Source organism: Chamaea fasciata, unplaced genomic scaffold (genome assembly GCF_029207755.1).
Source record: "Chamaea fasciata isolate MVZ Bird 193981 ecotype frontalis unplaced genomic scaffold, bChaFas1.0.hap1 SCAF_1, whole genome shotgun sequence".
Lineage (NCBI taxonomy): Eukaryota > Metazoa > Chordata > Aves > Passeriformes > Sylviidae > Chamaea > Chamaea fasciata.
Window position 1 is genome coordinate 88071312 of NW_027094086.1, and position 24377 is coordinate 88095688.

The window sequence follows — 24377 nt, forward strand, 5'->3', positions numbered from 1 at the left end:
CTTAGTCATAAGAGCAGAAAAATAACACTGAATTGCCAGTAGCATAAATAAATCAGTACTTGCTCTCATCTATAAATCTATTCATGTTTAAGCATGGGCCTGGAAAAATCATTCCACAGATGGTCATCTGAATAAAACCCAATCTATGGCATTTTCATGGGTGCTGAAGGACAAGGTATAGGCATGTTTGAGCTGAGTGACTGTTGCAGATGCAAATTTATGCCTGTGGACACGGTCCTAGCAGCAAAGAGCTGTCCCCAGCTGTGGACTGTAGCTCAGGAAGGACGATCAAAACATGCCAAGATCTAAGATGAGAAGGGACTTTTTAACATTCAATGTGTTTTGGTGTTGATTTGAACTTTCCTAGTAAAACCACCTGTCACTAAGACATTTTTGCTAAAAGCTGTATCTTGCTCACCATCCTCAGCTGTGACGCATGGAAGAGCACTTACCTCAATGAGCATGTAGAAGGAGAGCAGTGTGATGCCCAGGTTGTACACGATGAGGTGAGGCCTGAGAGAGAAAGGAGGCCTGTTCTTCATGAACTTGTTGCCCAGCCATATGCAGAGTAGATATGCTCCAGTAAGGAAAAACGTGGGAAGGTAAGAGTCCAAAAGGAACCATCCTCTAACCCTGGCATCTAGAAAAAGGAACAGACAGAGCAGGCAATTAAGAAAGCTGTGGTAAAGTACTGCTAAAATAAGGCAGAAATTACTTCTTTTTTTCATGAAAAGAATCTGCTAAAAGTGGGAGATGAAATCAGTCATTCTTTCCTCACAAGAGCTATCCATTGCTTTCAACTTACCAAAACCGCATGCTGAGTCTCCGAGAATGTGGGCTGAAAACTGCATGGAATTCCCTAATAATTTAAGGTCATCTAAATCACCTCATTTTAATGGTAAAGAGTAAATGAAAGGGAAAACCCTATTCCTATATGCTTTTAATTTTTTTTATTTCATGTTTTAACTTAATATTTATTTAAATTCTATCTTAATTGGCTCAACAATTTCCAGATAGTATTAAATACAAAGTATGCATGTAATGTTGCCAGCTTACATGTTATTTTAACTCTGCACTTGCCATACAGGTAGGAAGGTATATAACACTAACTAGAAAACGTTCATACAAGGGGAAGACTTTTCCCAAATAATAAATATGAAAAGCAAGTGGCAAACGTTTATTTTGATGTTTATAAAAGACTTTTGGTTGGGCAAGGGCTTGTTTTCTCACAGTTTCTGTCCCACTTGCCTGGTCCTGAAATGAAATATTAAGGTCAAATCCTGCTTGCCTTATTCACACAAGTAATCCCATTGGCAGTAATCAGATAGTTCAGTGTATATGAGCAAAGCCTAATCCCAGATGCCAAGCTAGAGGCACCACTTTGTTGTCATATGAGCAACTGGATGTCATGAGTGAAAGGGGTGTGCTCTCTATGCTTTTTTCTTTTTCCAAGATGGGCAAAATCAAGGGTACATTTTCCATAGCAACATTCTTCAGCCATGTACCTATGGAAAGAACAAGGGGACATCAAAGCTAGTTTTTAGAATGACTCATGGAGTAAGTGAAGAAAGAAATCAGTGAGGAGTCATTGTACAGGTCTCATGGAAAGTAGTTCTTTCTGCTCTTAGAAAGATGTATTTGGTCTTGGAAAATGCTTTAAATTACTTAGATTATTTTTTACAAAGGCCAAGATTGTGTTAAAAATCGTAAAAGAAAAGATATTCACAGTGCATAAAAAAAAAATTACTGTTTTTCTGCCTGTGTTGAAATTGGAAAAGCTAATGCACCAAGTAAATGTGCCCAAACATTTAGTAATTGATTGTAATTTTGCTGTACTGTATCCTCTCCAACAACTCCTTCCTCAGAAATACATGCATAAAGGTATATTTAAAGTGAAATTTTACATATGCTAGAGTAACCTGCATATGAGCCAGGCTTTGAGCACCAGCTTTCTTTCTCATTACATTTTTCCTCTGCTTCCCCCCTCACTTCCATCGCAGTGGCTGTAACATTCATCTGTTGAATTTGGAGTGTTTAAGTGTTGATGTCTTCGGAGTGTGTGTTTTAGGAGCATAAGGATTTAATATATTTAATTGGTATCCTACATGAAAATGTAGAAAGCAGTCGTGTCAGCAAGACTGTTAGCTAAGGAAGGGTCTCCCATCCGAGGATTGCAACACTTGGCACATAAAGGTTACATACACAAAGGCAAATTGGCATCAGTAGATAACAAAACTGCATGTTTGCTCAAAGAGGAAAAATATTCACAAGAGTTCAGAATACAAATTGAACTACACAGAATAAATTCTGCCCCAGTATGCACTCAGGAAGTTTTCATCCTGCTGTGAGTGGCCACAAGCATGTGGGCTGATCCACACAAAAGCAGAACTCGTGTGCTTGTTCAGGTCAGCATGTCAAGTATTTTTAAGTTCTATAGTATTCCAGTTTCAAGAGAAATTGTTAAAACATGTAACCTTCCTGAATATTTCCCACCACGACCTTAATACCTTGAAGAGTAGGACAGTTTCTGGCAGAAAGTAGTATATAAAGGGGAGCCAAGGAACGTGACTGCTTTGTTTCCACTTCCACTTATCCTTGAATGACAAGCAGAGGGAGGTTTTCATGTGTCAGGAGGGGGGAGGAAAGGGAATGTATTTCAAAAGAAGTTATCAGAAGAATGAGAGATGAAAAGCATTTCTGTTGACCGACAGTTAAATCTCCATGTTCAAGTACTATAAAGTTACACTGTCAATAGGAGAAAGGATTATTTTTACAGTATTGAACTTGCACAGCATCTGAAATTGAGACCAGAGCAGTGAATAAAGTCACAGTGGGAAAGCACTGAAGTACAGCAGGGGAAGGAGCAGGCGCCCACAAGCTCCAATCGCTCCGTGAATAAGCTCATTCACGGTCACTGGCCATGGTGTGCCAAACCCTTGGGGTGAAATCCTGGCTCCTGTTAAGTGAGTGGCAGGCCTCCCAGGCTCTTGAAATGTATCAGGCCTTTATCAATGAGGTTTAGAAACATTTTGATTCAAGTTTCTGTATAGCTTTAGCCAGTCAGTATCTTACTAGATTCAGTCTTTTTTAAGGTGCAGAGGGTAGATGGGTTTGCCGCAGAGCCTTGCTACTGATCATAGTCTATTAAGGAAAAGTGCTTTTTACTTTATCATAACTTTAACAAAGTACATCTCCTCTTGACCACCTCTGTTTTGTTTTGTTTTTTCACAGGTAGAACAAGCAACCAGTTAAGTAGATTTAGCTCCTGCAATTCAATGTTACTTAATTTTGCGTAACACCAGACAGTACTCTGCAGATGAAGGGTTACACTGGAAAAATTATCTCTTACAGAAGAAAATTGCTATTTCACTCGTTCTCAATTTGCCTTGAGCATAAGAACAATATGGACCAACACCAAACTGTAAGACCACCCCTCATTAAGAGAGGTATGGGCATACCAATGGGCAGGTATATGGCTGCTGTTACCTGATCCAAAGGACTTGTTCTGCTAGTTCAAAAGCAAACACAGAGGTGAAGCTGTCTACAAAGCCCAGCTGATACCAGTGAATGAAGGTACAAAATACACCAATATTTGTAAAATAAATTCAGATCTCAGATAGTCTGTCCTTCATTACAGCTGGGCAGTACTGCTGCCTGTGTTAACCTGGTGCTCCCAGTGTGACAGAGATTGCCTCTGGGAACTAGAGCGCAGCTTTCTGTCTCTTCTAGTGCCCTCAGACACAACTGGTAATGATGACAGACTTGCATAGTGATACAAGTATTTCTGGAGTTACTACTTAAAATATAAACAATAAATAGGGTATTGGTTTTCAAAATAATAAAGTGCTGTTATCTATCCTTTTAATCCATCTTGCTGCTGAATGCAGTGTGTACTGTGGATAAAAATCAGTGGAGAGAAAGTAGAGGAATGGTTTGTGGGTTTAGACGTTTGGGGAAGCTCTCAAATTCATTAGATATTCATCTGTGGGGTCATTTAATTTAAAACTGATTGCAGTCTATGGTGAATTATTTATGTGAATTATTTATGTGAATTATTTATGAGGATAAACACACTGAAGGGAGATATGTTATTCAGGAAGTGTATGATACTGTGTCATTATACCACCAGTTAAATTAAAGATCAGAGTGCAGAGGCATGGACAAACAAAGTAATCTTCAGCCCTGATGTCTGGAGAAGGATGCCGATGCACTTGGCAAGATATACAAATAATACTTGTTTAATTGAAGGGCTTTCTAAAAGCCCAAAAGGAACTCTATGCTATTCAGAATTGGATCAGCTATAGCTTATTCCTTCAGACGATTTGTCCGGACCAACAAAGAAAGAGGAATGAAAGAGAACACGATGTCAAATTGGAAAAAAACAAAACACCAAAACACCAGAAAGTAGTGCTTTTATTCTTCTGATCACATTTCTTTGTTAATATTAAAATGTACTATTGTAGAAGCCATTAGTAAAACCTATTCTGCTTTAACCACTTCTGCTGCAGTTCCAAAGCTGTTCAGTGTTTCTTCACTGGAAATCTTCCAAACTCACATCTACTGTAGACTTGATGGAAAAGATTTTGTAGCCAGCCAGCTAAGAAAAATTAGAATTTCCTGTGTTTAAGAACACTATATCCTTCCCTCTTCTTCTAATTTAGCAAGAACTGTTTCTGTGACATGGGGAACACCACTGCAACAAATTGGGAATCCATGATCATGCATCCATCTCCACAAGCAGCAGTTCTGGATTTAACCATGGATAAAAGTTTGCAAGGCAATTCCTGAAGTTAAACACAGCCCTATCAACAGCAAGGTGGCCTTGCAGTGGCCTACTCTGAGGACTGTGTCCTGTCTAAGCTCCTGTCTCACCCCTTTCTTGTATTTGCTTGGCTCTCTTAGCCCTGACTTTGATGCTTCATCCTCGCCTGCAGTCCTATTTTAGGTTTGGTGCAATTTTTTTACTTACTTGTTTCAATCCTAGCAAAGCGTGAGGCACCTCCAACCTCCAAATACAATTATTTGTTACTCTTGTCCAAACTGTTCCAGAAAACAATAATAGGAAGTCAAAAGATGCATCTGTTCTCCCACCCAATCTATCAGTTTATTGAAATTTTGGATGTGATCCTGCAGGTTGCTTTTGCTCCAAGCATCCTTCTGAATTAGGCAATTTAATAATTAGCTTGACCAAACAAACTGGGTTATGAATGATGATCAGTCCTAAACCTGATCTTTCACTTTCAGAAAGATCCAGGCTTTCAGGCTTTTTATTCCATGTTAGGATGCAAACCTGAATTTATTTCCCTTATATTTTCAGAAACAAAGGAAACACAAATCATTGCATTGATAGATTTGCTGCAATAATGGTGTCTTCCTGATAATACTATGATTCTGCCAAGTTTACACTTTTCAATAAGAAGTTACTCAGGAAATTTATTAGAAGTTTTTTGGGTGGTAATCCCTAGAAGTATTATTTCTTTGAAGGGCTGTAAGTGAAGCAGCTTACCTCGAGGTCCAAACATATAGTCCACAAATTCATTTACTTCCCGGTCAAAAGCTTTCAGGGTCTCCTAAAAAATATGGAAAAGGACATGTGAAAAAGACATTCATTATCTCAGGGTCACAGAGAGAATAAAAAAACCCAACAAAAACCAAAAACAACAAAAAAAACCACCCACCAATAAACTTGCAAAATGTTTGTCATGCACAAGTATTTCCAAAGTATGCAACATCATGTATACTGAACAAACCCCAAACCTCTTTAAAAATTAATTTAGGGCAGATTGTGGTCTAGATAACAATACAGGAAACTGGAAACTGCCCAAACCAGAACTCTTTAGGAAGGCAAATTAAGGTTTATGAAAATCAGCAAGTATCACAGTAAATCCATCTGTGATTGGTGTAGTTTTCACTCTAATAAAAATGCTTCTTTGTTTTTATTATGTTTCCTCAACTGAATATCTCAATGTTTTACACTTAAAGGAGGAAATCTTTAAGTGATTTAAATGAAGATGAACTGACTGAGATTTCTCTAAACCACGCCCCAAGTTCCCATAAAGCAACCCTACAGAAGAACCTAGAGGTCCAGTAATGAAGTTCAGGCCATGTAGGTCAGCAGGAAGAGGCAGGTTACATTATAGAGACATTGTGTTTTGAGGTCTTAGTCAATGAAGCTGCTAAACTGGCAGGTTTAGCAAATTTGTGTCCGTCTTTGACTGAGTTGGGAGCTGAGCCATGACCTATACAGTCCTTCCCCCAACTGGATGTGGTGATCTCTTCCCAGACTCCAGCTCTGGGCAGTGACTTCCTGCATGCCTGTGCCTGAACAATTCCTTGCCACAACCTGAGGTCAGCCAGGTTCATCCTCTTTCCTTCCAAACAGTGTCCTACTGTGCTCAGTGAATTAATTTCAGCACTGAGGAAATGCAGCCAGACTGAGGAGAAAGACACAGAGTGATGCTGAGCCTTTCCGTAGGGCAGGAGCTGCTGTGGGTGCATTTGAATGCCAAATGTCTCCACACCAGCCTGGGCTGCAGCCACCACTGACAGATTTGCCTTATGAAGAACTATGTTTGCACACTGGGAGGTCCAGCCCTGGCCTCTCCATTCCTTTACTGGGACTGGGTTGTGATCTGGGCAGGGACAAGCTCATGGCACTTCTAAGCCCCTTCCTTGTGTTTCTTCTGCTCCTAGTTTTGGTCCTCAGATTGTTCCAAGTGGACAGATTTCGTGTGAACATGTGGTAACGAGAGGTTCTTTTGGCACTTTAGGCTACAAACCTCTGTCTCTGCAAGATGCTGCTGCATTTGTGTTTTCTTGGAGAAAAACCCAACAAACCCCCCAAAACTAAAAGAATATTATTTTCTTAAAAAAAAAAAAAAAAAAAAAAAATTGCTCAAAAGGAACTGATAATTCACAATACAAAAAGGTTTCTCATACTTCACAGCACTGAGGAAATTAAACTAGCTTTTAGGAAAGTGTCCTGGCTACAGCCTATAAAGAAAGGCATTTTCTGAATTTCAGACAATTACTTTAGCAGCCTAATGATGGCTTCTCTTACAGGAAGTGATTCAATTTCCAGGTGTGGGACCCGTGCAAAAATCCGCTTCCATTTTTATCTCCTTGAGCTATACAGTAGTTCTGTTATTATTTCATGACAATGATACTCCCTTTTGGGAAATGGCGCACTGCTGTTTATCTGTGATGTGCCCACCTGCTGTATTAATTTGAAGCAGATCTACTCCTGTGCTTAATGGTTTTGAGGTTAGACTTAACAGACTGCTTTGGAAAAAATACTGTAATGGATTTGACTTGTAGGAATGAGCATGCAAAGTTATTTGCTTTCATGCTTACATTACATAAACAAATCTTACATGTCCAGAACAAAGTAAAACACCATGCAAATTCCTTTTATATTAAAATACTGCAGACAAACCTATTCTCAGCTGCATTGAAATGGCAATTAGGTACTGAATGCTTCTAACAGTCTGATGGAGAAACAGGAATTGTAGAATATTAAGAAGAAAAAGCAAAATAAAAGTATCATAGAATTGTTTAGGTTGCAGAAGATCTTTAGGACATCAAGTCCAACTGTAAACTTAGCTCTGCAAACTCCACCACTAGACCATGTGCCTGAGTGCCACATCTACACACCCTTTAAATACCTCCAGGGATTGTGATAAAATCACTTCTCTGGTCAGACTGTTCCAGAGCTTAACAACCCCTCCAGTGAAGAAATTTTTCCTGACACCTAATCTAAACCTCCCCTGGCATAACTCGAGGCCACTTCATCCTGTCCTGTCACTTGTTATCTGGGAGAAGAGGCTGACCCCCACCTGGCTCCACCCTCCTTTCAGGCAGTTGTAGAGAATGAAAAGGTCCCCCCTGAGCCTCCTTTTCTCCAGGCTAAACAACCCCAGCTCCCACAGCAACTCCTTATGGGACTTGTGCTCCAGACCCTTTCCCAGCTCTGTTGCTCTTCTCTGGACATGCTCCAGCATCTCAATATTGTTCTTGTAGTGAGGGGCCCAAAACTGAACACAGGATTTGAGGTGTAACCTCACCAGTGCTGGGTAGTGGGGGAGGATCACAGCCCTGGTCCTGCTGGCCACACTATTGCTGATACAGGCCAGGATGCCACTGGCCTTCCTGGCCACCTGGGCACACTGCTACCTTGTATTCCACTGATTGTCAACTGGTCTAGGTCCTCTTCCACAGGGCAGCTTTCCAGACGCTCTGCCCGAGGCCTGTAACGCTGCATGGGCCTTGCTGGACCTCACACCATTGGCCTCAGCCCATTCAGCCTGTCCAGATCCTTCTGCAGAGCCCTTCCACCTGCCAGCAGATCAACACTCCTGCCCAACACAAGTTACTGTCTTCATTGATCCAACTTGCAACCTCTTACACCTGGTTAGGATGAGCAGACAGCATGCTGAGTAGATGAGCCAGTCTGAAATAAAATCTACCTCCTCATGAGTGTGCTTAAATGACACAGTGAGAACTTGTACAACCTTGTTCCCATCTATCTTAATTAGCACTCTGGAAATTCAGTGCCTGCTTTGCTTTCATTGGTAATTTGAGAGCAGGACTTTTTCTAGGAGGTGCAGCAGAGAAGCAAATATTTTTCTTAAGAATGTCCCAGCCTTTGCCTTTCTTTCAACACTGTACAGCTTATTTTAGTTTACAGGAAGAAAAATTAGACATTTACAAGATATAGATTTGTAAAATTGTTTTAGAAAATGTATTTGTTTATATACCTAAAACTAGTAGTAATAGTTTGGAAAAAAAATTCTGACTTAAAAAAGGTAGGTAATTTTTTGTGACTAGTCTTGACACCTTCCTGTCAACACTGCTACAGGAGACTATACTGTATTTCTGGGTTTTAAAACATGTCCTTAATAGTAACTCTGGGCAGATTAGATGCAAATGTCTTGCTCAACATGATCTGTCACATTTCTAAAGAAAAGCAAATAAAACCGGTCTGAACAAATCCACGTGCTCACTTCTCTCTGGCAAATCACTGTAATAGCCTTTATCAACGGAGGTATTTGGGTTACAAGGCTAAAGATTAACATGTTGGTTCTTCTTTTGTAGAGGACATTGCTCTGAGTATTAGCAATGTATATTCCTTGGCAGGATTTTTGACAGATTTGTGGAAGATCTATTTACCTAAACCTATTGAAAAGACAGTAGGTTACCTGAGCAAATCAAATCACCCAAATGGAAAGATCTGGAGGGAGCATAAAATCAATGATGACAAAGCAACAGAGATCTCTCTAATGAGATTTTTCAGTATTTTTGCACAGAAATGCAAATAAGTGAATAGGTAGCACAGTGCACATAAGTGAATTAGTTTTCATGCCCTTGCACCTAAAACACAATTTCAACGTCACCGGGTATGTAAAAAAAAATAATTTCTTGTTATACATTTATACATATTTGTAAGTGTTGGTCTTCATTGAGAGACTAATATCTATTGGTTTGCTAGTAGTTTAAGCAAAAGTAGTATAAGCTATGTAAAAATTAGGTAAATGCTATCTAAACAGTGCACACATCAAAATAACTGATTTGTCAAAAATACCAGTGATCTGTCACTAGGCATTATTTATTGCCCACTGGAAACACTGCCTCTAGTGATTTAGATTTCTCTTTATATAGCTCTATAAACCAGGCCATCCAACAGAAACACGAAAAAACCCTCTGAAATAAACTTCTTACAGATGAGTAAACTGCATTCAATCTTACTTATGCTATCTGGAAACCTTTTGTATTACTGTTAGTTTGTTTTGGTTTTTTTTTCATTCAAAAATCTTGAGTGTCATGCAGTGCCTCAAAAATCAGAGATAATTACTTTCTTCTTCTTACACAACTACACAGAAATTAGAATACTCTGTACAAAACAAAATCTCATTTCAGACTTCAAAGAAAAAGTTGAAATGGGTGCCAGCCTCTGCTCTCTGATACAGCTCCTGGAAGTAACAGTGATATTTTAAACTACCCTGATTGAAACTACATACATGATTTTTATTATTTAAATGGCAATTTTTCCTTGATTCCCTAAAGAGTTCTGCTCTGTACATAGTCAGTGCCTGAGAGGTCCTGGAATGAATCCAAATTTAGCAGCATGTTTAAAGAAACTGATCTTAGATGCTACCATGCATATATTTAAATATACAAATATTAAAGAAGATTTTGTTAATGGTAGTGTTGGCTCTAGAATGGCTGAACTAGTGGACGAAATGAAGCAAAGTTGAGTCTAACTCAGAACAGCTTATAGATAAATTGTTTAGCTTTTTATTACTTGAAGCATTTAAAATTACTCTTGAACAAAGACATACAATGAGGGACAATTCTTCATAACAGATTGCTTCAGACAGCCATCTAGGGTTTTGTCATCTTTACCTTCTATGATTTGTGTGTTCTATCTGTAGGGGAAACATATGTTAAAAATCCGATTTTTTTAAAGAAAGCACTTATTTAAGGATTTATATGTGAACTGCAATGAAAGTTGAAACTGAAGGCAGAAAGATGAGCCTGATGTTGGTATGAATCGTGTTTCATAAGAAGGGAGTTATTCAATGAAATTGGGAGGCAGGACATCCAGGAGCTGGTAATAAACTGCTGCTTTTTTGTAGTTTATGCTTAATGTATGGATCTCACTGCTAGATAATCTCACTGAGAGCTGGAACAAGCTGGAGTGAGCTCGTGAGAGAAACACAACTAGCTGGGGCATGAGACTGCTGATATGTCCCATGGATGTACTGGGAGGGAAAAAAAATAGCTAGAACAGACATTATCTTAGATCTTCTCTATTAGCATTTTAGATTAATCATTTGAAGAGACAGAAACTGGAGTCCACATTTGACATGGTAATTTCTGTGTCCCACATGCTGGGACATTCTCTCCACTCCAGTGGCTGACCAGGATTAGGGACTGTGCCACAAAAGCCTGACCCAGCAGAGTGGTGTTGCCAGAACTCCTAGAAGAAGCATATCCCTCTGTGGTAGCCTGGGCTGGCTAAAGGGTCTTTTGCCAACATAAGATGGATCAATGGGAGATTTTTTTGCTTCCGTAGCAATCTCACTGCCTGAATCCCTCCATCTCTCCTTCAAAGGCAGGTAATTTGGTGTGACAGAAGTGACTGAAGCCAAGGGAAGTGAGGGAAGTCCTGCCGCTGGTCTGGGTTGGAAAAGGTATATAATATAATACGTGGACAAGATTTGGTGATGCTCCTTTTAGCAGAAAATAGCCAAGAATAGCTAAGAAAAGAACTACATGTGAACCACTTCATCTCAAGATTAGATGATTTAATTTTAGAATTCCAAGAAAAGAGAGAGCTGTATTTTTGTTTTGGAAATGCAAGCTGTGTAATACATTTTAATGTAATGCAAAAATCTCTGAAAAATCTGGTATGGTGGAAAAAAAATAAACAAAAGAAGGTTGTTCCAGCTTTAGCACAGAAAATAAAAAATGAATGGTCTTTGTATGTTTCTTTCCTCTTCCTATTTCTTCTAAAGGCTTTCACATTAAACTGTAAGCACTCCAAGAAACAAAGATGTTGTTAGTGTGGTCAGTAAATTATTTAAAAAAAACTTCAAGAGCATCTTTGAAGGTAGCATAGATTAGCATTGTCTATGTTTGAGAAACATACACAATTTCTAAAGGGTCTTAGTGTGAGCCATGTCCAGTCTGAAAAATTTTATTTGATTTTCGGTGTTTTTCAACCAGACCATATTTTACTCCTATTAATTTTTCATACTATGCAATATATGATTCATTCCACTGCTAAAGCTTGCATGCATATGTGCAAATGTATGGATATTTTCCCAGTCGATATTACCAAATTCAGCACTTTTTCTGACAGTGTTTTGCAGTTGAGGGTTATTTTTTTGCATGTGTTTGGAAATGACTGACCGCAGGTTGGCAGCCTAGGTGAGGCTGGGAGCTTGCAGGTCTGCCTGTTATCACACAACGCAAATTGGTGGGGGAACTGATTCATCAAATAGGTTGGTTTTCTCTAGAGGGAATTTAGAATAGCTATTTGAACAGGGATTACAGCCAGAAGTGCTGAACACCTTCTCTTCTGCTGACTTAGTCACTGAAGAGAGAGCTGAGTTGATGATGGTGTTACTGAGGATGTAAAGAGAAGGGGAAGGTAGCTGCAAAGGAAAGGCAGGCTTGCAGGTTGTCCCTGAGTAGCTGCTCATGTTACACTGCCTGGAAGAAAATGCAGAAGACTGGCTAGCCATTTCTGATATAAAAAATGGATGGATGTGAAGATTGGTAAACAAGGAAAGACACAGCTAAATGCAGCAAGAGGTTGCATCTGGCATTTGAGCTGTCTAGGTGGCTTGACTTCAGATTCTCTTAATTTATTGCTGCCCAGAGAAATTTTACCACAGGGCTTAGCAGTGCCTGAAGGGAAGCAGAAGGCTGTCAGTAGTATTTGCATCAAACCTGAAGCAGAATATTTGACTGCCTAAATTATCAAGAGCATGCTAAAAGATGCTCCTTACGCAGGCAAACTGAATTTAATTTCATCTTCAATTTTAGTTCTGTGCTTTCTCTACTCAAACAGATCTTTCAAGAAAGAGTTAAATCATCCAAGATGTCTGGGGTGTAGTGTTGTGGTGTGTGATGCTGAGGAATTTTGATGAGCTCTGTGGTCCCAAGGGAGATGTGTAAGCTCCTTTTTCAAGGCAGAAGGCCTGGGTACCCAGCTCCCTGCAATGTGTAGATGGATGGACTTGGAGAGGGTGCAGGAGCTCCCTTTCTGGAGGGTGGTAACTAAGCAGCTTCCCTCTGATTGCCAGTGGCTGTTTCTGGAGCTGGGTACCTACACAAGTATTTCCCCTTGCAAACACAGCCAAGATAAGAAAGCAGTACCTGGATACATGCAGCAGCCAGCATGCCAGGTGTGACTGCTCCGTGTTCACAGCTGCTCTCTGTTGAATCTGTCAGTGGACCTTCAGCTTGCATTCTAAATCTGCCCTGAGCCTCAGACTAGCAGTTAACTCTCTAATTTATTTTCCTGCAAGTACAGCTCTTGCCTCCCTATGGAAAACTTAAGTATGTGCCACAGCAGGGTCTAGAATCCAGATGTTGAGATGAAATATTTCAGTTCCAATTTTTCCCTTTTCTTTGATGGTGGTGATGGCTGACTACCCTCAAAAAATCAGGGGGATGTGCCAGCCCAAACAGTTAAGAAAGTCATAAAGAGATGACAGATATGAGTTCCAGTTGGGTAGAAGAGTAGTTTGACCGTAAAGATCAAACCAATTCCAACCCTCCTAGCATGGGCAGGGACCTTCCACTCGACCAAGCTGCTGAAAGAAGAAATCTTTCCACTTGATAATTTGCCTCTGCTGTTTGGGGAGTTTGAAATTGATCTTTTGGCAAACATGCACCCAAGCCAAGTTTCTGTAGATTCCATGTATCTCTGGTGAATAATGCCACCTTTATGCAGTTCTGTCTGTGCCAATGGTACTTTCTGAGGGTGTTTCCACACCCAAACCAGACCAGAACATTAGAAATAGGAACTGTGGACCCAGCAAACATCCCCCATCATTGCCCACGGTGGAGAAACAGCAGAGTCAAACCAACAGCTCCCACAGGCAGATAAAAACTACCACTAAAAAGAACAAGGCCAGAAGGGACTTGGCACAGACCTCCCCTGACTTAATTCCCATTTTCTGCTAAAGCAGCTGGTGGCAGAAAGCCAACCCCATCCTTCAGTATCTGTTCCTGTGTTATCTTTCCTTCTGGTGAAAGGGAAGCAGATGACTTTGCAGCTTGAAAGTTGAGAAACTTCCACACTTTCCTCTGTGGAGTGGCCTCCACATGAGTCAGAGCACACAGCTCTCATAACAGCCCCTCCTTAGGCATCTTATGGTTCTGTGAGTATTATTCACAGAGATCTTTAAGAGAAACAGTGGCCTACTAAAAGCAGAGCCTTTGCCTTTCTGCCCACATGGCACTTACGGGTACAGATTGTGGGTACAAGTGCTCCTCAGCCTGAGGAAGCAGATCCATCTGAGCTTGCTCATTGGCCCTGAAACTGCAAGCAAGCTCTGCTTCAGGTCTCTGAGCTGCAGGCCAGGCTTTAGCTGGCCACCTTGGAATGGCAGAGTGACCCAAGGAGACCTGCTATGCTTGGTCTTTCCCAAAACATGCCTGCACCCCATCTTGCTGGTGGCTGTAACCACAGTGCAGGCGCACACCCCACACACACCAGCTGTAATCCGTCTCAACTACAGCTGCAATATCCACCTTCACTGCTGAATTTTTTCTTGGTTTTTTTTTACAGGTGTGAATCTACAGACAACCCTTTCTGTTGCTGCTTCTCTGAAACAACAGCTAAGAAATTGGTAAAATTATCTCACACATAATGGAAAAAGCAATGGCTGATAACCCAATGCAATGAAAGGAAAATTATATTTACTTTTGGATCTTCTAACATTCACCTTTCTAAAAAATTGTGTACAAAATGAAGATCAAACTGTAAAAGCTTTGCATTTGTGTTTTCATTCTCTCTTCCTAGCTAATAAAAAATACCCTGCTTTCTACTTTTCCCTTGTTCCTCCAAAAGACTGGGTTTTAACTTGTGATACTGAGGTATCACAAAGAGAGCCCTTATGGCTCTCTGAAAATGCCAGACTTTAGCTGTAGTGAAGTAGAAGGGCAACTTCTGCCTCATACTGACAAATTTATAGTAATGCACGATGAAAACCCAAAGCCCAGCATGTAGTGCTTTAGTGCAGTTATATTTGAGAAGTGAGTTGTGCAATACTTTACTTGGTGTAGAACTCCTGAAAATGGATTGCCTGACTTCAGGGATTGCTGCCAAAAGCAGGCACTTTGCAAGCATCTCAGTTCTGTGTGACAGGCCTTTACAACCAGGAGATGCTGGAGGAACAGTTTTCTCTCAAACCTGATCAGTTGTGCGTTGATGGTTGATTGGAAGTAAGGGTTTGAGCTGTTTTCAGCTGGGGAGCTGAAAACTTTTCACTTCTGATTAAAGGGCACTAATATTTAGCTTCCTTCTGCTTTGGGATTTTAAATTTTGTTTAACAAGAGGTCTATTTTCACTTGGTTTTGTAGTCCTGCTCGGCACTGCACCTGCTTATCCCATGCATGGGAATAAGGATAGAGGAATAGCTGCTTTACGGTTTCTGTCAGGATTCAGATTACCTTTAGAGACCATCAATACCACAGGTGAGAAAGCACTAAGAGGCAGAAGAAGTTTAGTGAAAACATTGTAAGTATGTGAGCTATTTCAGATAGCAGTTTTGCTTCTGGACTATGCAACTCGCTACAAGTCACAGAAAATATTAACTGCTCACACAAAATGAAGCAAGACTTGTTTTACCAGTCATGCAACTGTCAGACCAGTTATTGTGGAATAAATTGCTTTTGCAAAATTAATCAGCTGTTCAAGCTTTTTTTTTTTTTTTTTTAAGTATAAGGAAATGGAATTTGGAAGGTTTCTGCACTACAATTGCATGGGTTAGAAGAAAAGTGATTTAAGAACCCATTAATATTTACTTGGTTTTACAAAATCCTTTCATAATTGAAGTCCTCAAAAGCATTCTGCCTTTTACACATTTTTCATTTCTCAGTCTTATCAAAGGCTAAGGGTCACAGTGTCTACAAGTGAAAAATCCCCTTTCTTGAATGACTGCATGATTTCCCTTCTACAATTTCCAAACTTGTTTTTGCTCTGCTCTTTGTGAACATACTAAGTGGTCACTAAAATAATGCAAGCCAATTTCAGCTCTTAAAATAGATCTTATATGGCCTCAGAAGAAGAGTAAAAAGGAAGAGTTTCTGCTGTGGCCCAATTTTCAATCTCTGTCAGTCATGTACGCTCCCAAGAAACATATCTTTATAATCCATCCTCTTGCTTGTTATCAGAATTTCAAAATGAAACTGTCACAAAAGCAGATCAGTGCAATCCTTTTAAAAGTAATCCTGCTCAATTCTACCTTCTACACAGGGGAACATCAGCTTAACTTGTAATTAAAGAAGATTTCTCTAGGGAGACCTCAGATGTGGCCTGCCAGTTCCCAAGAAAATGGTAGCAATTATTGACCTCATTTTCCTTTGCTCTAACAATCAGATTTAACATGACAGAATGACCTGAGTTGGAGCATAATTCCTGTCAGTGACAATGTGACATGAATGTGAGGAAATAAACAAAAATGAAATCAGTTAAAAAGGAAAGAATAGATAAAAACTCTGCCTCCTTCTAACAGCCTGAGTGAATACATCACTTTCTCAAGCAAAGCAACAATCCTTGGGAATGGGCTCTCCCTTGAATAACAGAAAATTTCCTTTGGAGCAGGCAGGTCTTAAAATTACAAGCAAAGAACCCCAATAAGTTTTTTTAGAGAAAGGTTAATTCTGTTTCAGTTGCTTTCTTAATTGTCTGTTCAGCTCTTGTTGACTTTACCAGGCGTTGGGAAGACAGATCAGTGTCAGAATTAATTTTACATCGGCAATCCGAAAGCCTGCACAGCTTAACTTACCTGCTTCCAAACAACTAGGCTTGGTAAAGGATGCCTAACCAAACTGCTTATGAAGAACGAGTATACAATTTCACCTTATATAAGAGCAAGACAGCCAGCTGCACTTTGAGAAGCACAGGAAAATCATTCTACCAAAACAAAGGAGGCAATCACCCTTTCAAGGCTTTGGATTTACCAGATTATTTAGTTTTGGAACAGAATATTCCCCAAATATATACTGGGTGTTTGCCCGAAATTTGCCACATATGCAACTACGTGGTTTTTGCAGTAAAGATTTTGCATCCTATATTTAGACCCATACAATAAATAAACAAAAAGGGCACAGGGAGCAAATGAAGTGGTAGGGGAGAATTACAATAACAAGTTTACATGGCAGCTCAATTTTCTCAGTTATGCCATATCTTGAAAAGTTTGTTTTCCTCACTATTTGCAGACAGATTGTGTTGCTGCTGAGAAGCTGATTTCCTAAGTTAGTATAATGCATGCAGGACTTTATTTTGTGCTTGGCATACACAATTGATCATCTTCCTGGAGAAAGAAACAGGGACAAGCTGACAACATATCTTTTCTAGTACTGTGAAAATCTCTTCATTTTCTAGTGCAACAAACTTCACGATCGAAGATGAATAGGAGATCCTAAGCCTCTGCACACGATTTCATGGCTTGTTGGATAAAGAACCTTAAAAAAACCCCAAACTAAAACAAACCCCCCCCAAAAAACCCAAAACAAGAGCTCTGGTTTTCCCACAATCCTAGCAGTGCAGGAGGACAAAGGGCACTCTGTGCCAAAGAAGTAGGTTTCTTGGTTGCCGTCCCAGATGTCTGCAACTGTGTCCCCATGGCAGGGATTAATGTGCAAGGGACCGCTTGCCCCTCCTGATACAGCCAGGGGGATCAAAAAGGATTTTATAAAATGTGTTCCCTGGCTGGGGCTTTCCCCCACTGAACAGTTTTTGCCCGAGTTTCTTAAACAGCTTGTACCAGTACTGGGGGGTCCTCGGCTGCTGGCAGGAGAGACAAGGCAGGAGTATTTGAAAATCTGTGTGGGTTGCATTCCTAGTTCCTCTGGGCACACTTAAAAGTGTGTGTGTTTTTCCCTTTAAAAGTCAAGAAATTAAATTAAAATAAAGTACTAAAATGTAAACATATAAAAATGAAATAAAGCATTAGGGTGCTTTTTTACATCTTGTAATCTTTGACAGGCAATTGTCAGCAGCCCTTCAGAAAACAGTAAGTCAAAAACTCAACTTATAAAATATCAACTAAATAATTGCTTAATTCAGACTTTTTCCTGCAGTTTTACTTCCCTTCATAGACACACTTTTGCTAAGGACAAGAGTGGTAGAAGATTGAATACAGCCTGTGAAGCATGTAAAAATGAAAAAGGAAAACTGTGAGAGATGTTGGAAAAACTGACAGCTCCCTACATACAATTAACACTTGTTTCAAACCAGTAAAAAATTCTTGTAGTCAGGATGTATGAAGTAGACTGCACTTCTAACATATACAATGCTACAGGTACTGTATATAAGAAAATGAATGAAATGCAGCAGATTTTGTTTTCATTACTTATACACACATCGTACATATAGCCAGTATCTTATGAATTTTTGAAATTCACTACTATTAATTTCATACTCCTGAAGTACTTTAAAGTTGCAATAGCTACAGAATGTGTACAGAAGCCTGTTTTAAATATAAATATGGATCCAATGCAACATAGGATACCTTATTTTTTCAGAAATAAATAATGGTCCTGAAAATACTTTCATCCTCATGAGTGAAACCGTCTCTAGTTGATGCAATTATTAAACTGCCCTGAACTCCTTATAAACATTACAGACAAACTAAATCAGAGCTCAACATCTGTGGCATGTTAAGTACCATGAAAGCCACTGTGCCTGCTGGAAAGTTGGGCTGCCATGCACTGGCTTCTCAGCTGTGCTTCCCCTAGGCTGGGAAAGACACTGCACAGCTGTTGGCATGGCAGTGCTGGTTCTACAGCTGGTACCTGTTTCAGATAAAAGGATTGGTTAATTGAAACTATCCAAACAGGAGCTCTTAAAATACACTGTACCAAGTCCATGTGAGCTGTGCAGGACAGTGACCTGCAGCAAAGGAATGGCACTGTGTGCCTGGGAGCTGGCACAGCTGAAACAGGAGCAGAGAGGTGTTCATATCTTTGGCTAGCTTTGTAGTGACTTACAGAGCCCCCTAATCAAACCCCCTCTGCCCTGCATTTTTACTGAACTAAGCCACCAAGTTCTTGTTTCCATAAATTTACACAATCTATAAGTTACAGTCATACTTTCAAGTTTTTCACTGTAGCAGTAAAACCAGAATTTAAAACAAATACTTCTAAATTAAGATTTTTACTGACCTCTGTAAATTCAGAAAGGAACAAAGTGGGATTAAAACCCACAAAAGCATGTCTATAATAATGCTTATGAGTTTTGGGTTTTTTTATTTTTTTTTCCCCAAACCCTCTACTGAGTGTCTTATTTACACTGTCATTAAATCTACTAAGATGAATTCTGCCCAACTGTTTTTCCTTTGTGGAAAATTGCACCTATAAACACTTAGTCAAACTGGGCTAAGTAGCTGCCCAAAGGCAAAATCTACCCTGATACTCTGTCTAACCTGCTCAAGTTATTGAATTATACAAGGACATTAAACCAGGACAAATTGCCATCCCCTTGCCCCTGGAAGAAGCAGGAGATTTTTGAGGAGGCATATTCATAGCACAATTACAACCCAATGCATGATGGGTAAATGCCATGCTGGCTGCTGCAGAGACCAGCAGAGTTCCACATGGATGTAACTGTCCCCTTGGCCAGACTCACTGGGTCCATTGCCAGGAGTGGAGCCCTTGTATCTTAATTTCTCTTCAGAAACAGGGATGCAGGACTCTGGCAAGGCAACTAAGTTTGAGGTATGTGTGTGCATGTTTTCTATCTGTTGCTCTCCATGCAGGAACTGGTAACATAGGTCATGTTGTATCATGGTTTAGCCACATCCTTAAAAGTAACAGCGCTCAGCTGTTTTGGTTCTTACAGTCTTGTTCTTACAGTTCTTACTTCTTACAGGTGAAGGAGATCTGGGTGTGTTCTTTTGCCCACTAGAGAAATGGTTTTTCTTGGTTTGCAGTCATTTGCTCTGCCATTTCTTGTAGTTTCTGCCCAAATGGATAGAACCTTTTCTGAGCTATTTATAGGGATGTAAGTTGGAAAAGGGGAAGGAAAAGAATGGAGGAGGGGGAGGTGTTTGTAGCATGCTGCTGAGGATTAGAGAGTTCACATCCCAGCTTCTAAGGTTTCAGCCTTAATCTTTGAACACAGGCAAAGCCTTTCAATTTCACTTCGAGGTCATTACCCATGTACAAAACTGTCTAACTGCTGTGTGACAAATGCAGGCACAAAATTCAGCACAGGAAGCTTTTCAATGGGGAGTATAAATTGTTCTGGGAAAGAAGCATGAAGGTTTAGGTAAAAATATCTACTTCTAAAATCTGTTCATTAAATTTTAAATCAAGCAGATTTCAAGCTTGTGAGTTGTAGTAGACATTTATCTCCTAATTTATCATTTGATGTTAGATGCCATTTACCAGCAATTGCTGATTGAAATAAAAAAAGTAAAACCTGAAAAATTCTAAAGGTTAAGCTTGTCACGATATCTAATAATATGTAAAGAAAACATCCAGCATTTCAGTGGGTATTGCTGGTCTTGCGATACATCTTGTGCCTTTGTGATTATGTCCAGTATTAGAAGATTGGCTTTCTTGGTGGAGGCTTTTCACACAGCTAGCTTTCTTCAGCATTCAGGAAGATCATCTGATGGGATCAGCCTAGGCTGACCTGTAAAGTCAAGCACCACTGAAGTTGGGAATTTCCATGTGACATAACAGCTCTATGAGAGCGCTGCACCTCAGTGGCTGTCACACCCACCCAGGCTGAATGAACTGCTTCCCAGAAGAAACAGCCATTATAAAGATAGACATCATTTGGAAGAATTTTGGTTCCCTTGATAGTTAAGCATCGATGAGGCTCAGTGCTGCTCTATAGTGGACAGATAGAAGCTAGGAAGAAAACAGAGTTGCTGGCAAGGTCAGCTTGAAGTACCTGAGACCTGATACACATCACAAGCACTGATCAAGTACCGCTTTCCAGAAAATGAATATCCTCACAGGCTTAGGTTTCCAAAAAGGATAAGCATCACTTCTTACTTTGCATTTTATGTGTGTTGTTAGGAATAACTATTTGAAGAGATGATAATTTCTTACAAGTAAACGTAATAAATATGTTTGTTTTACAGGAGAAGTTAGAAGCAGCACTGATGGCACTTGCCGCTGATTTAAGTTTCAGAACAGCTAACCTTAAAAACAGATAAAATGAGAACTGTCTGTACTCAAACCCCCCCCCCCAAAAAAAAAAAACCCCAAAAACCCCCCCAAAACAACCAAAAGACACCAACTAAGGGAGAAAAACCAGCTAGCAGACACAGAATAATTGCTTGCTGGTGAAAGGCATTGTCTGAAAGAGTAGAAACGGTAATAATGGTAAATCTAGTTATTTAATATTATACAGTACTAAGATGCTTCAGGCAAAAAAACAGTGCTAAGAAGCTTTCCCCTGGAAAACCAACTATAGCAAGAAATATACACCTCTGTTTAAGTCTATAAAAGTGGTGAGGGGGTAAATGTGTGACAGCTGTGAGAGTTAGGTGAGCAGGTAAAATAAAAGAATTCCAAGTATCACTGATTTTAAAGAAAAACCATCTATTTCAAATGATTTCTTTTATGAAGGTTATAAGAAAGAATTCAGGAGGTGATGTCTGAAGATATCCTCTGGTACTTGCCCAGCTAGGTATAAACACTGTGTTATTTGAGGATTCTAACTGAAATAAAAAACTTCCTTCATTCTGACTGTGCATATGTCTCTTTCCTAATTTAAACTCAGCTACCTGCAATATTAACATGAGGAGCTGATCAACTGTATATTGATCAAAATATATCCTAAACTGGCTTCTGAAGTCAACTGCATAAATTCTCAAATCCCATCTAATGCTGGATTGATGAATGAAGTGTCACAGGTATTTAATCATCTCACTTTGCTTTCTACTTTGTTATTGAGTTCAGTGTTCTTATTTTACACTGACTCATTGTTTAAATAATATTACATGCTTTTTGCTTAAAGAACCACCTTATTGCATCCAATGAAAGCCTCTGAGAATTACACCAGTGTCTTATCAATGCTGTTCATATTTGGAGGTGGAACAGTGGGAGGATGTCTTTGTAAAAGAAGCAAGAACACTTGAAACCCCAAATTCACTTAAGACCAGGGGACTAGTATGGATTTCTCATTTTCAGCTGATCAAAATGTTCCTCATCCTATTGAGTGCTCAGGAGCTGTTAGTTTATTAAGCACTTGCAGTATGCGTGTCAAACTTCAGTAAGACCTGAGGTTTAACAAGGCAGAATATTGAAATAGTCACACTCCTCTAAACTCAGGAAAACACATCTTGGGGAAAAATGGGACAGTGCTGTCTTGTTTCCTTTCTACACCTGTCTTAATGACATCACTCTCTGTCTTGGCTTTCAACTTTGTACCTTACCAACAAAACACTTTCTGATCTGAATTCTGACATCTCCCAAAGGTGTCTGGCAAACTGAAGAAAATTACTTCCTGATTCATGACAAAGAAATTATTTTGTGAAAAACATCTGTTGAATGTAGTCCTGGAGGGACATTTTAGTTATACCAGATATGAAATAAAATTATGCTGCTAATTTAGTAAATGTTAAATGGGGAAAAAAAATGGTTCTTTTTCTCCAGAGTAGGTGATAAGGGATATTTTTTAGTTTTTCTTTAAGTTATTGTAAGCAAAATAAGTCTTATCTAGGCTTTTATCTTTCAAGGGTTTTTGCAGATTCTATTAAAATGCAGGCTTACGAAGTCTACACCAGTAAGGAAGAAATAACTGCATTAAACCCAAAAGGTTTTCATTTCAGTTTTCACTGAAATGAAGAGGTATTTGTATTTTGCAGAACAATAAAGCTAAATGCTACCTCTTCTGTTGCCTTGCACAAATTGCCAGTTTCAAAGACAAGTTTCAAATGTGTTTCAGCACCAAAAAATCACAATCTGTATCTCAGCTTTCAAAGGAGAGCATGAAGATCCTGTGAGGCTTTTGACACATATCAGAAAAATAAAAAAATCTTAGAGAGAATATGTAACTAAATTTCTGCCAGAAAACAGAGCCCTGGGAATTGAAAAGAATGCTATAAAACTAGAGGTGTGATGTACTTCATTTTTCTGGTTCTGGAGAAGGACTGATTGAGCAGTACTTTCTCATGGTTCTTAATCATCAAGCTGACAGATAAAGCCAATAGCTCCAGTATTTGAACAGGAAAAATTTCCAGGGGTGGTTTTAAGGGTGGATCCAGATTCTTCCAACACATTTTTCTGTGGATGTACCTAATTTCTGGGAGAAGATTTGGATTTCTTAGATAACTCACATAAATAAGCTGTCTACTATTTGAAGAGTGATGATCACTGCTGGCTGGAAGACATCTCTCATTTCTGCTTTCAGTAGCAGCAGGAAGTGGGAAGAAGAAAGGAACCTATAAAGACTTTGCAAATCTGAACTGGTTTCTGATACGCTTGTTTTTTAAGTCTTTGATTTCCCTTTTTCCTCCGTTAACTTGAAAATAGGGAGGTTCTGTCTGGCTTCATGCATAGTCTTCTGTCAGTATTAAAAGATAAGTCTTGGAAAGAAGTCAAGTCAAGGTAAATGGGTACTCCTAGGTAAGAAAGGCTGATTTTAAGATTTAAATCCATATTACAGTCTGGTGTAATAGCAAAGCAACACTGAAATGCTACTCTAGGAAGGAACACAATACTAACAGCTGAGAGGACAGATGCAGCTGGTTCTAAAAAATATCCCATTGCATGGGATATTTTTCATATCACATAAGCATCTGATTTTGGGGAGGAGGATAATTTTGAGTAGCCAATCATAACACAAATTGTGTAAACTATTTAGTACATAAAGATATTTAAATAACAATTTGACAAGCATATAAATATAAAAACAGACCTAATGTGGTTTTTTTTTGCCCTCTGGAATTGTATGGACAATTGACAAACTCTGAAAAAATTACATCATGTGCACAGTAAAACAGTAAAACATGGTTCTGACACAAATACCAACTCCTACCAGATCAGAACTTGCACAGCCTCAGAGCTAATCTTTTAAACTCCAGCAGAAGTAAGTTAGCTGGCTGCAGCCAGCAATTGGAGAGAAAGAGGGTGTGAATAGTAATATTCAGAACTGCCTTACCAAGAGATGCGCCAATTCCCTGACAAGGAAATCACTCTCAAAAAGTTTGCCAACCATTTATTCCTTGCCAATTTGAAGGCACTTGGCTTTTTGAAACAGTTTTATCCATGCTTACAGAAAAATGCAAGAAACAATATTGTTTCACTTCTAGTTGGATGTGAAAATGCAAGTGTAATATAAGAAAATAAGGAAACAGGAGCTGATGCCTGTTTTCCAAAGCATCACTTAAGAACACAAAACAACAATTAGAGAAGGAAAATATCTTCTTCTGGTAGCTGGTCCTTAACAGTTTTTTCTTCCTTCCATTTCTCCCTTAAGTCCTTGAGGGCAAAACCCTGTATTTCAAATGCTAATTCATGTTTTGGACTTCAGTCATGTTTAAAGAAGACTGGGCAAGAAAGGAAAAGAAATGACAGTTGATTTTCAAGCTTAATAAAGAAGAAAACAGAGAGTATGGAAGTTCTCCTATGTCTCCTCCTCCAAAACAATTCTAAATTTATCTGTTTTAAAACCC

The 24377-nt window shown here is 39.3% G+C and overlaps 1 protein-coding gene across 2 annotated transcripts in view; it reads right to left on the minus strand.

The window, feature by feature from the left end:
- ELOVL2 (ELOVL fatty acid elongase 2) overlaps positions 1-24377 on the minus strand; it is a 51480-nt gene that overhangs the window by 21560 nt on the left and 5543 nt on the right. Inside the window, exons 1-3 of one of the 2 annotated variants that reach the window (XM_066188119.1) lie at positions 21298-21300; positions 5507-5570; positions 453-640 (exon numbers count right to left, since the gene is read on the minus strand). In XM_066188119.1, coding sequence (XP_066044216.1) covers positions 453-640; positions 5507-5570; positions 21298-21300 — 255 coding nt within the window. Of the gene's footprint in view, positions 1-452; positions 641-5506; positions 5571-21297; positions 21301-24377 lie in introns of those variants that run through there. The other variant, XM_066188109.1, reaches the window with a different exon arrangement.